Source organism: Rhinolophus sinicus, chromosome 4 (assembly GCF_057876585.1).
Source record: "Rhinolophus sinicus isolate RSI-liver-muscle chromosome 4, RSI-T2T, whole genome shotgun sequence".
Classification (NCBI taxonomy): domain Eukaryota; kingdom Metazoa; phylum Chordata; class Mammalia; order Chiroptera; family Rhinolophidae; genus Rhinolophus; species Rhinolophus sinicus.
This window is the reverse complement of record NC_142504.1, coordinates 96,835,083-96,847,394: the sequence shown is the minus strand read 5'-3', so window position 1 is coordinate 96,847,394 and position 12,312 is coordinate 96,835,083. Positions and strand designations below refer to the sequence as shown.

General features: G+C 34.1%; 1 protein-coding gene across 8 annotated transcripts in view; it reads left to right on the top strand.

Annotated features, from left to right (window-relative positions):
- PIAS2 (protein inhibitor of activated STAT 2) overlaps positions 1-12,312 on the top strand; it is a 77,264-nt gene that overhangs the window by 47,705 nt on the left and 17,247 nt on the right. For all 8 annotated transcript variants that reach the window (XM_019739671.3, XM_074340022.2, XM_019739673.3 and 5 more), the window contains 5 exons: positions 843-948; positions 2,278-2,351; positions 4,266-4,426; positions 9,435-9,568; positions 11,124-11,295. In XM_019739671.3, coding sequence (XP_019595230.1) covers positions 843-948; positions 2,278-2,351; positions 4,266-4,426; positions 9,435-9,568; positions 11,124-11,295 — 647 coding nt within the window. The remainder of the gene's footprint in view (positions 1-842; positions 949-2,277; positions 2,352-4,265; positions 4,427-9,434; positions 9,569-11,123; positions 11,296-12,312) is intronic.

The following is a 12,312-nucleotide window of genomic DNA, read 5'->3' as shown; positions in this document are numbered from 1 at the left end:
TGGTTTGGCAACTACTGAAAGTATTTTGTTTATTGTAGAATTGATTGAATATATGTAGTAAAAATGGTAAGATAGATTTTTAGCATTTAGGTAAAATTATATTTCATCCCTTTATAGCTCTGTAAATAGCTAATGAAGGTTCCTTTGTGCCAGATCTAACAGGTATGGGACTGGCCGCTGTTATTTTCTAGCCTTATCTTTTTAATTTTTATCATTTCTTCATGTGTCTTAGATACTCCAGTGGCTGCCACTTCCCTAGTAAAATGCCCAGTTGGGAACAGGAGTTATTTGTCAAATTTTTCCTCAGATGAAAGCTGATTTGGGGTTCATTTGAATGATTTGTTCAAGACCATGTAGCAAGTGGGTTCTTCTGCCAGAACTGGAACTTTGGAACTCTGGATGTGAAGGTTAATTCAGACCACTGGTGTTTGTTTCTGCAGTGGAACTCAGTTTTCAATGAAAATATTGTGAGAGCCCATTACATAAAAACAGAACAGTTCTAGTTAGAAGGAGGCATGGGAGGGTACATCTCATTCATACCATGGTGGTCCCTAAGGTACCAGTTTTGCTAAATTAGAAAAACAATTTGAAAAACTGATCTAAGTTATCTTTCACATGGATGTGTTAAAGTGATAAGTGATTGAGAAATACCTTCAATATGATTGAGCTTGTATCTTCCCTGATGGAGCTGAGCTGATTTTGTTCCCTTAGCACTCATCGATCTTCCTGTGGAAGTTATTTTGAATGTTATTTTTAGAAATCAGAGGTTCTTAAACAAGTATTATGTGTAAATAAGGAGACTATTATCTCTCATCTTTAATACAGATTGTCTTTCTTTGTAGAATTACTCCATGTCTGTATATCTTGTACGACAGCTCACATCAGCCATGTTATTACAGAGATTAAAAATGAAAGGTATTAGAAACCCTGATCATTCCAGAGCACTAAGTAAGTAATGTTTGTAAGACTTGAGCATATGAGATACTTTAATGGAAAAAAAAAACCTCACATATACATCAATACAGGAATAATTTGGGAACAATTACTAGAAACATAAAATGAATTTTGAGTTAAAAAATACTCTAAATTTAAAAAACCCTCCTTTTAGAAATCACTCCCAAGAGGATTAGTTTTAACCCAACTAGTCTGATTTTGGGCCTTTTCATGGAAACTTATTTAGGTAAACATCAGGTTGATGGTTGTTTTGATACATACATTGACTTGAGAATACGAATGCAAGTTTTCAAAACCTCCAGTGTTTAATAGAATGTACATTTTTATAAATTCTAAATAATAAAAAGCTCCTTTTGCTGAAGAGATGTTGATAACCACCACCAGTATATTTGCCTTCTAGATGTTTTATTTTGTACTTTGCTTTCATAATATAGAATAATAGGTAGAGAAAAAAAGTAGCCCGAACTGTAAATAATTCAGTTCAATAATTGAATTTAATTGAAAAAGACATTTTTCTGGGAAAGGGAATATTTCCCCCCCAATTACTTCCAACCCACTGAATGAACCAGAAAGGAGAAAAGGATCTATAGGTTGAAATGGGAGCCAAGTACGGCTTTTGAAATGGTATTTTGTTTCTTATAACTCAAACCATTTCTCCTCTCCTCAAACAGCACAGTATGGATCTTCCTGCCTAGAGCTGAAAGCCAAGAAAGCTGTTTCCTAAGTTTTCTTACCCCACTCCAGTTCCACGGTCTCCAGTTCCAGTTCCATTCTCCCTATAATGGTGTTGAGAATTAGGGCATCTGGAGGCAATGCATGTATTTATTAGCTTGCATATACAGTAACTTGTGTACATTACCTGGTGAATAAACTCAAAGGCACATTACCACATTTTTAGTCATTTTCAGTTGTCAAAGGAAGTATAAGAATATTTTACCTTTTCTGTTTACAAATGTATTAGGGTAGCATTGAAGCTCAGAGTATTGCTGCTTTCCAAGTGTCTTTCCTAATTGTTTTGTTCTTAAGTCTTAAACAACTTTCTGTTTTGAAACGCTTCCTTATCTGCAGTTTTACCTTTAAAAATTCAATTAAATATGTGATCTAGGTTTACAAGTTTATAATTCTTTAACCTAATACTGAAATATGCTTGTGTTTTCAATACGTTAGTACTTAACATTTTGTTTTTTTGTTTTGTTTTTGTAGTTTCTTGACCTATTCAAAGTGTTTGGGAAACTTTAAATAAGATATGTATTTCTTTAACTTTGTTCCTATGTCACAATTAATTTTTTAAAAATTTATTGTTATTTTTCCTTCTTTTTAAAGTTAAAGAAAAACTTACTGCAGATCCTGATAGTGAAATCGCTACAACGAGCCTTCGGGTATCCTTGATGTGCCCTGTAAGTAAAGCAACAAAACATTCTGGGTGTTTTAATTTTTATGAATTACTAGTTTTCCTATGAAAGTACGTGTGATAATGAATGATATATTATGACAGAATTGTAAACTTTTGTTGTTTTCCTATCCAGGAATCTTCATGCTTAAGCATTTTAATTCAAAAGAACGCACACATTCTTCAGGCAATGACTAAGCAAGAAGAGACCTAAAAGGATATTGTAGCAAAGAGGGAAGAGAGCTTTAGGTTCAGAATAATCTGTCATAGTTAATGCTATAGGTAATCCACAGCTAATAATAAACATATATAGTGAGTTGGCTCCTTTTATCAGAATATAAGCAGTATTGAAAAACAGCAATAAAATTACTAGGACCTGATAAATGCTAATTGATGGTTCTGCGTTAATGAGTTAGAATGTGTGAGATGTCTTAATTTGTTTGTAATGTACTTCTAAATTGCACAATAATTTTCATTTTATATCTCCTTACATAGAGACTGTGGTGCAGAATCAGTCAGCCATTCTAAGATTCTTCTGTGTGCTTGGCACTGAGCTAATTGTGGGGACAAATACTGAAGACTTGATAAAAAGTTTTCAGAAAGATAGTGTAGTTTGAGAGAGAAAACCAACTCACATGAAAAAGCGGAAGACTATACTTACCGCATGTAATTGTGCTATTGGAGTATCAAATGATGGGAAAGGTCAAAAGTGGATAAAGGCTTTATTGGAGGGGATCCTTTCACCTGAGAGGAACTTTATATGGAATCTGGAATTTATAATGTAGTTTCGGAGGCATTTGGTGACCAGCCACCATTGTGAGACATGTACAGAGTTTTAAATGGAGATAGAATTGTGTCCGAGAGAGAAGGGAATAATTTGTTCAGTTCCTATTATGTGTTCCTTATTTAACTGTCTTGGCAATCTGTATGAGACTCGTTCCCATTTTGCTGATGAGGACACTGAGACTGAAAGGTTGGCTAGTTCCAACCATGCGGTAGTAACTTGTAGTAGAACAAGGATAAAAATTGTGTTCGGACATTCCAGTTCTCTTAACAATATGTATTCCATATTGCCACGTTGGACTATAATATAAATATCCTGATTATAAGTCCACCTCTCTATCATCCTGGAAAGTGGTGTTTGCATATATCTTTCTGAAGCCTTTTTTCTATTATTATCATTAACTTAAAACTAATTTACCTTTATTGAAAGTGAATAGAATTACCTGAAATTGGGATTGCTTACAAATTGGGAACCTGTGGTTTTCAAACCCAGAGAGAAGGTCTGCAGTCCCAGCAGGGGAGGACATTAACGCCCTGAGGTGGTGGCAGAGGCCCTAGAGACCATGTGTTTGGACCCAGGACCTTCTCTGGTCATAAGCTGTGTGCAAACCTTCAGGCATATGTTCTGATGTGTCCTGTCAATTATGGTACCTTCATATCCTGGTAGCTTTTTATGTATTGATACATGCGAGACAGTCACCAAGTTATGTTATGTGATGGGAGGTTCAAAATTATGCATATTGTATGCCACCATTTGTGGAAAAATGTTTTTTAAAACACACACTTGATTATATGTAGAACATCCAGGAAAGGACATGCAAGAGACAAGTAACAGTGATTCTAATAAACACGGGAGCAGGAGAGAAAGAGACATGTTTTCATTATATATGGATCTTTTTCTACCTGTGAATTTATGTTACCTATTTTCAGAAAGTGAAATGGTCTTTTAAAAATCATAGGGCAATCAATGAATACTAATAAAATATTCAGCGATCTTGATGGAAATTCTGGTTTGAATTTCTTTTTCATTTTGATCTTCCTTGTTTGACTTTTTCAGACTTTTACAACTGACTGTTCCCTTTGAGGCTTTGTTCTCCTTTCTGATACAGTTCCCCATGTTTTCTTCCCTGTCCTGTAGTTAGGGAAAATGAGGCTGACAATCCCATGCCGTGCAGTGACTTGTACACATCTACAGTGTTTTGATGCTGCCCTTTATCTGCAAATGAATGAGAAGAAGCCCACCTGGATATGTCCTGTGTGTGACAAAAAAGCTGCCTACGAAAGTTTAATTTTAGATGGGTAAGTACATCCCCATATAAATGTTAGCTGGTCTCCATTCACACAGCCTCACATAAATTCTGCTCTAGCATAGAGTTCAGGTGTTTATGTGATTTTTGCTTTATACTTAATTATACTCAATCTTATTTTTAAATTGTGGTTAGTGGCCTTTTTATCTTTGTGATTTGTGTTGGGGGCAAGAAGGTGAGTAGTTTCTTTTTCTCTCTGCTTCCCAAGATCATATTTTGTAGCCTATTGGCAAGAGGGGAAAGTCCACTTAGTGATGTCATTTTGCTTATCTACTGTGTTTCCCCGAAAATAAGACCGGGTCTTATATTAATTTTTGCTCCGAAAGATGCATTAGGATGTATTTTCAGGAGATGTCTTATTTTTTTATGTACAGCAATCTACATTTATTCAAATACAGTCATGTCATCTTCTTCTGGAACATCGTCATACTGGACTAAATGCGTCCTTCTGGCTGACAATCTTAACTGGGGCTTATTTTCGGGGGAGGTCTTATTTTGGGGGGAAATGGTAGAACTTCTTGAAAGAAACTAGGGTCTATGCAAAAACACAGAGCAAGTAATAGGGTCGGTAGAATTCTGTTACACAGCTGGTAAATTCAAAACTGGAATTCGCATCCAGGTTTTTCTGACTCAAGTCCACACTCTAAAGCATTACCTCTTGTGTCATGTTGCGTGTGTCAGGATTAAGGAAAATGATATGAACTATCAATAAAAGTGAGGTGCCCTTTTTTTGAAAAACACTTTTTAAAAATTACATATATCATCCATGCACCACTGTAAGTTTAGAAAATACAGTTAATGAAAAGATTAAAATAAAATTATCAGCATTTCATCCTATGGTGATGATTTTGTTATTGATGTATTAAAAAGATTGAAGTCATACTTTACATAATGACTTGTCTGTACATACAATTTTTCATTCAATGTAGAGTGAAAAATACCCTAGATCTTTAAAGATACTTGTACAACATTTCTTTTTTAAGTTTTAAAAGAGTGTTACTGTAGAAAGGAATGAGGCAATGAAAAGCAAATGGCACTTTTTGCTTTTCTCTTTATAAACTTCCACTTTACTGGTTTTTAAAAAATTTTTTAACTTATTTTGAAATAATTTCAAACTTATAGAGAAGTTGCAATAGTAGCACAAAGAACCTTTCATATAACTTTGACCTAGGTGTGTCAATTGCTAACATTCTGTCATACTATTTGTTTTATCACATTCCCTCTTAATACATGTGTATATACATTTTTGGTGTGTGTGTGTAAAGAGAAAGAGATGATTATTACTATTTTCAGAATTCTTTTGAGCCACTTGAGAATAAGTTGCATATGTCATGCCCCTTTGCCCATTAATATTTTAGGGTGTGTTTCCTAAATAGTTGATCCATTTTATGGGTTTACTACTAATCATTTCAACATTTTTTTCTGTTATTGCCTATATTGTTTGCTTCTACTTTTTCTATTTTAAGTTGCCTTGTAATGTGAACATTTTTGAAACTTTTTTGTGTGTATGTCTATTGATTTTTCCTTATGTTCTTAGAAATTGCAGTGCTGAATCAAAGAAAATGTATGATTTTAAGGCTTTTACTATTATTAAGATGCTTCCCAGAAGGAGTAGACTATTTTACTCTTTCCTAGGAAGTCATTTTACTCTCCTGCCAGGAGAGTATTAAAAGCCTACTACTTCTCAGTCTTCTTATCAATCTTATCATACGTTATTAAATTTTAGTTTTTAAATGTCTTTACAAATTCCCTTGTTGAAAAGATATCTTACTAGTTTTATTTCTATTTTTTTATTATAAGAATTATCAGACATTTCTTCATCCATACGTTGATTGTTATAGTAGCTTATGAATTGCCTCTTAATGTTTCTTTCTTTTCCTCCATTTTTTTAATGTGGTTGTTCATATTTTTCTTTCTAATTTATAAGTGGTCATTATAATTTGAGGACATTAATTTCTCTGTCCACATGTGCCAAATATATTTTCCCAGTTTGCCTTCTAATTGTGTTTTTTTGTGTTATTTTTCTCATTCAGAAACTTGGAATTTTTATTTCATCAAGTCTGTCTTTTCATTTTGAATTTCTGTCTTTAATGTGTTTAGAAAGTCCCAGAGATTTTATATGAACATTCACTTGTTTTTTTTGTCAAGTACTTTTAAGATGTCAGTGTTTTTTTTTCCTTTCAGTCATGTAGTTCTTCATTCTATCATGAATTCCTTCATGAATTTATTCAACACAGTATTTATTAAATACCTGCTATTTGTCAGATACTGGGTCTAAAATGGTTATCAGAGCACTTCTAGTGTTTGGAGACAGTGAAGAATTGCATATTACTGTATTTTGCCGTGTATAATGCACACTTTTTTGCCCACATTAGTGAGGGGAAAATAAGGATACACATTATACGTGGTTAGTACTAATTCTGTGTATAAGTGTTTTAAATTCTTTCATTGAAGCTGATGAGTTAAAAGTGTAACTCTAGAAATCAATGACAATATCCATGTACAAAATAATGCCTTGGAATACCATAATCAATTTTGTTGAACTTACTACGAACTTGTAACGATAAAGTGTTCTTGGCCTTCTACGGTGTGTAAATATTGTAAATTTGTTACCGGTACATAAAATTTCTTGTACCATAATATGTTAAAAAATAAATGCCAAAATTCTTTTATAATATTAAAAAAAGCACGTAAATGTAAACCAATAAAAATTTGAATTAAAAAATTAAAACGAAAGATTTATTTCCTTGAAAATTTGTGCCAAAAATGTGGGTGTGCATTATACGTGGTAAAATTCGGTGCGTGTTAAGTGCTCTGAAGGTAAAGAATGGAACTATGTGAGGAAAATTTGGGATGGGAAGCAACTTTAGGTTGGGAGTAGGTGATCCCATTATGGTAGGGTCACTCCACCCTACCACCCTGATTGTTAGTCAATAGTCTCACCAACATTGATTGAATAATCTCTCCCATGAGTTTAAGATACTGCCTCCATCATTTAATACATTCTTACATACAGTAGTGTTAATTTCTGAACTGCTATTTGCTCCATTGATCAAAGTATTAGTGGGCCAGTATAAACCTATTTTAATTATTGGATTTCTGTTACATGTTAATATCTCTTAGGCCATGCATTTCAGAATTTTCTTTACTATTATCAATTTGTTCTGCCATATTCATTTAAAGTGTTCTCAAATTACACATATATGTATGGGTTTATTTCTAGACTCTATTCTTTTCCATTGATATGTCTATATTTATGTCAATACTGGACATATGGTGTCTGACTTTGTTCTTTTTCACAATTATTTTGGCTGTTACAGATCTTTTGCGTTTCGTTACAAATTTTAGAAATGGCTTGCCAATTAGAAGCAAGCGAGAGATTTTGATTTGTATCACATTGAAACTATAGGTCAGTTAGTGATGACTTAACAGTATTGTCTTCTGATCCATGAACATGATATATCTCTAGTTAATTAGGTCTCAGTAATCTGGTCGTTTTCAGTATATTGGCCTCATACGCCTTATGTCAAATTTATCCCTAAGTAGTTCATATTTTTGATGTGGTATTGTTTTTTTAGAAAAATTTCTGGTTGCATATAGAAATATAGTTGACTTTAGTAGATTGCTCATATCTTGAAAATTTACTGAACTCATTTTGTAGTTCTAGTTGCTTTATTGTAGATAATATAGCATATTCTATAGACAGTGATGTAGTTTATGAGTAAAGTCAGTTTTATTTCTTTATAACCTGATTGCCTTTTGTTTCTTTGTCTTGCTGTCTTGAACTGACTAGTTTATTAACATTATGATTTAACATTCAAATGTTAAACTAATCATGTATTCTGGGGATAAATCCCACTTGGGTTTTCTTATCCTTTTTATTTATTGTTGGGTTTGTTTTGCTAAACTCATGAGGGATATTGGTCTGTTTTCTTGTAATGTGTTTGTCTGGTTTTAGTATCAGAGTAATGCTGGCCTTATACAGTAAGTTGGGAAGTGATGGTATTATGTGTCCTCAGATATTTGGCAGAATTGCCTAGTGAAGATGTTTGGCCCTGGAATTTTCTTTGTGGTAAAGTTAACTGTAAATTCAATTTCTTCAATAGGCATAGAGCTCCTCAGGTTATCTATTTCTTTTTGATGAGCTTAAGTCTGACTGGAAGTTGGTCAATGTCATTCACCTTAAAGTACCAGCTTTTTGGTTTCATTGATACTGCCTTTTTTCTATTTCATTTGTTTTTTTGTTATTTCCCTTTTCTTGTTTATTTTCACTTTAATTTGCTCTTCATTTAGGTAGAATCTGAGCTTTCAGTTCTTTTCTAGTATAGGAAGATTAGTACTAGAAATTTTCCTCTAAGTACTACTTTAGCTACATTCCACAAATTTTATTATATTTTCATTTTCATTTAGTTCAAAATACTTTCTGATTTCTGTTTTTATGTTTTCTTTGTCGCGTGGGTTGTTTTGTTTAGTTTCCAAACAGTTGGTGATTTTTTGCCTATTTTTCTGATGATTTCAAATTTAATTTCATTTTAGCCATAGAACATCATTTGTATGCTCTGAGTTATTTTAAATTTACTGACATTTCTTTCATATCCCTATTTCTTCTTTTCCCCACCCTATAATTCTTTTTTCCTTCATAATCTTATAAATTATTTTCTGTATAGCAACCTTTATGTTTGCTTATGTATATTTTATGTGTTGTTTGAAGGTTGTTCTTTACTGCCAGTCTCAGTTTGGAGGCTCCAACTGTCTATTTCTGTTTAACCACTAATTTTTCCGATGACTCGATAAGTCACTTAACTTGTATTGCTCATTAAAGACCTAAAACTTAGGAGGAAAGGGGTATAATAGTTGTGGTAAAGCGTGAAATGTTGAAATACTAAAACAAACCAAAATCAGGTTTTACTTTTGTCTCCAAGGTAATGTGTATTTCTTCATTAAAATTTCACCATTGAACAAAGCCATTGATTATATTTATGTACTTAATTGATTTATAGGCTTTTTATGGAAATTCTCAATGACTGTTCTGATGTGGATGAGATCAAATTTCAAGAAGATGGCTCTTGGTGTCCAATGAGACCGAAGAAAGAAGCTATGAAAGTGTCCAGCCAACCCTGTACAAAAATAGAAAGTATGTGCAGAATGGCAGCAGAGAATGAAGCAGTGAGATTCGTGCCGTATTATCTTTATCATTAACCTTGTCCAGTAGAACTATGTTGGGAGCTCAGTTTGCTAACTTTACCTTTTGATCAGCTATTCCATATGTAATTTCCCCCAAATAATTTTTATTCTTTACGAAATATGCTAAAGATTATACCGTCTTATAATCAGCCTTTTCATAGTTTATTTTTCATATGTAAAGTAAATGAAACAATCATCTAAAATTGTTTTAACATATGGTGTTTATACAAAATGAAAAATTATAAATGATATTTCTATGGACAGTGTTTCAGAATTGCTTTTAGAGCTCCTGTTGGGGTAACCCCAAATAGATGTGTGGTTAGATTTACCTCATCCATTCATCCAGGGTAGGCAAAGGTGGCCACAGGTTAGTTAAAAAAATTAACAAATTATTTCCATTTCTTTGTGGGAAGGCACTTGACATTGCTGTGGTTACCTAGGTTACCTAGGATGTGTACTCAGCCTTCAACTCCCTGCACCTGTCCACATTGAGTGGGGAAACTAAGGGCAGTCTGAGTAATTGAAACCCATAGATGGATTTACTAGTTTCTTTTTATCTAATCTAATCCACTCATTGCTTTTGAGTTTTATGTTGACTATTTTTGATGTTGTAATAACCAGTGAATAATTGGTGTTCAAAATAAGAAGAGAGGAAAAAGGAAAGGATTAATGTCAATATTAATCATTCTCCTTGATTGTTACTGAACCTATGGGTACAATAATTAAGGTTTGTTTCCCTCATCTTTGAGAAAAATATTGATTTAGTCGATTAATTGCTGCTGCTTTTTCATTATCAACTATAGCATTATTTTTCTACTAAATAGATAACAGGGCATAATATACTTTCTATGAAATAGTGAGTTAAATATGGTGCATGAGATCATCATAGTGGACAAAAAGGAGAACCTAGGTGGTTAGTAGGTAATTGATAAGAAAAGTTTTAAATGTCTGAATCACTTAAGTGAGAAGTTTGGCGTTTTTTCAAGGTGAAAAGTTTTATCATGTTCTGGCTTATGGTGAAGAGCCTGTACATTCTTTAACATGAACACCATTGCTTTTCTAGAATGGAAGTATCTGATTCTACTGCACACTGCCATGTGTCTGGGGGAATACACAGCCAGTGAAGCCACATCCTCTTGTCCCTGGCTGGCAATCAGCCCTTTAACTCCAGATGTCTGTCTGTGAAATGACTGCTTACCTGGGGAGACAGTGTGAACCGAAGGGTATGCACAAATGCATTGTCAGTACCGGGGAGATAACTAAGAGCCTGCTGCCTGAAGAAGGCTTTTGACCTTCTGTCAAGGCTTCACCCTGGCTCCCCAGGTTAGTAGTCATTTTACATACAGATGTCTGGTGTTAGAAAGTTGGTGACTTTCCAAGGGACAGAATATGTGGCTTTATTGGCTGTGTGTTCTCCTGGACATGCTGCATGGTTAAGACTCCTATGACTAGAGTTTGTGTCACACCTTTGAGTTTTTTCTTTTCCTTCTGTTCCCTACATGCAGGTTCAAGTGTCCTCAGTAAGCCTTGTTCAGTGACTGTAGCCAATGAGGCAAGCAAGAAGAAAGTGGATGTTATTGACTTAACAATAGAAAGCTCTTCTGATGAAGAGGAAGACCCCCCTGCCAAAAGGAAGTGCATCTTTATGTCAGAAACACAAAGCAGCCCAACCAAAGGGTTTGTTAATTTATAGTTCACTATTGTTTATTATACTTGGAACTAACTGTTATTGGGACAGGTTTGTAAATATCTGTTTGAGAGTTGCATAATCATAGAAGGCTATTTTAATTTGCCTTTGTTCAGCCGAAATATTTTCAAGTGAGCACGTTATTTATAGAAAAGCAAATCTGGATAAAGAAAATATTCCCATCTTTGGGAAGTGAGAGTTGAAATCTTCTCATGTGTTATTATTTCATATTTGATACTTTTTGTCATTTTCTCGAACCTGTTTGGCATCACAGACCAACGGAGAAAGCCTGCTGTAAGAGAGTGTGGAATTGGGAATCTGACAAGTGTGGATTCCAATTTTGACACCATTGTTGACTCATTCTGTGATCTTGGATGAAATACTTAACTTGTTTGAGCCTTCTTTTCCTGTTCTGTAAAGTGGGGTTATATAATGCCTACCTCATGAAAGTATTTTCAGGTTTCAATAAGATAATGAAAGAGCGCAGCCTCAGTGTCAGGCACCTGCTAGTTTTTCAGTAAAGATTGATTGCCTTCCATTCTCTCCCTCTCCAGGGCAAAATATGGGCAAATTAAATGCCTTCCAAAATACATTCTTTACGATTAATCTGGCAGAAGCCATTGCTCGCCTATAGTAAATAACAGGTTTGAGTAGTTAGCAATAGGTGCTTTTTAGCCAGAGATTTTGGAACCTGCAGGAAAATAGCAGAGCGTTCTCTTGACAACACATGAATGCATTCTTTCTGTCTTCGGTGTGCCAGTCTTGTCTTTTTGTCCTCTCAGTGCACTTATTTTTTCTAATGACTTTATTGGGGTATAATTTACATACCATAAAAGTTTCCCAACTTAAGTATTCAGTTGCACAGATCAGTGATTTTAGTAAACTCATAGAGTTGTACAGTCATCACAATTCAATTGTAGACTATTTCCAATGCCCAGTAAACTTCTCTCATGTTCATTTGCAGTTAATCCCCATTCATATCCCAAATCTAGGCAACCATTGGTCTA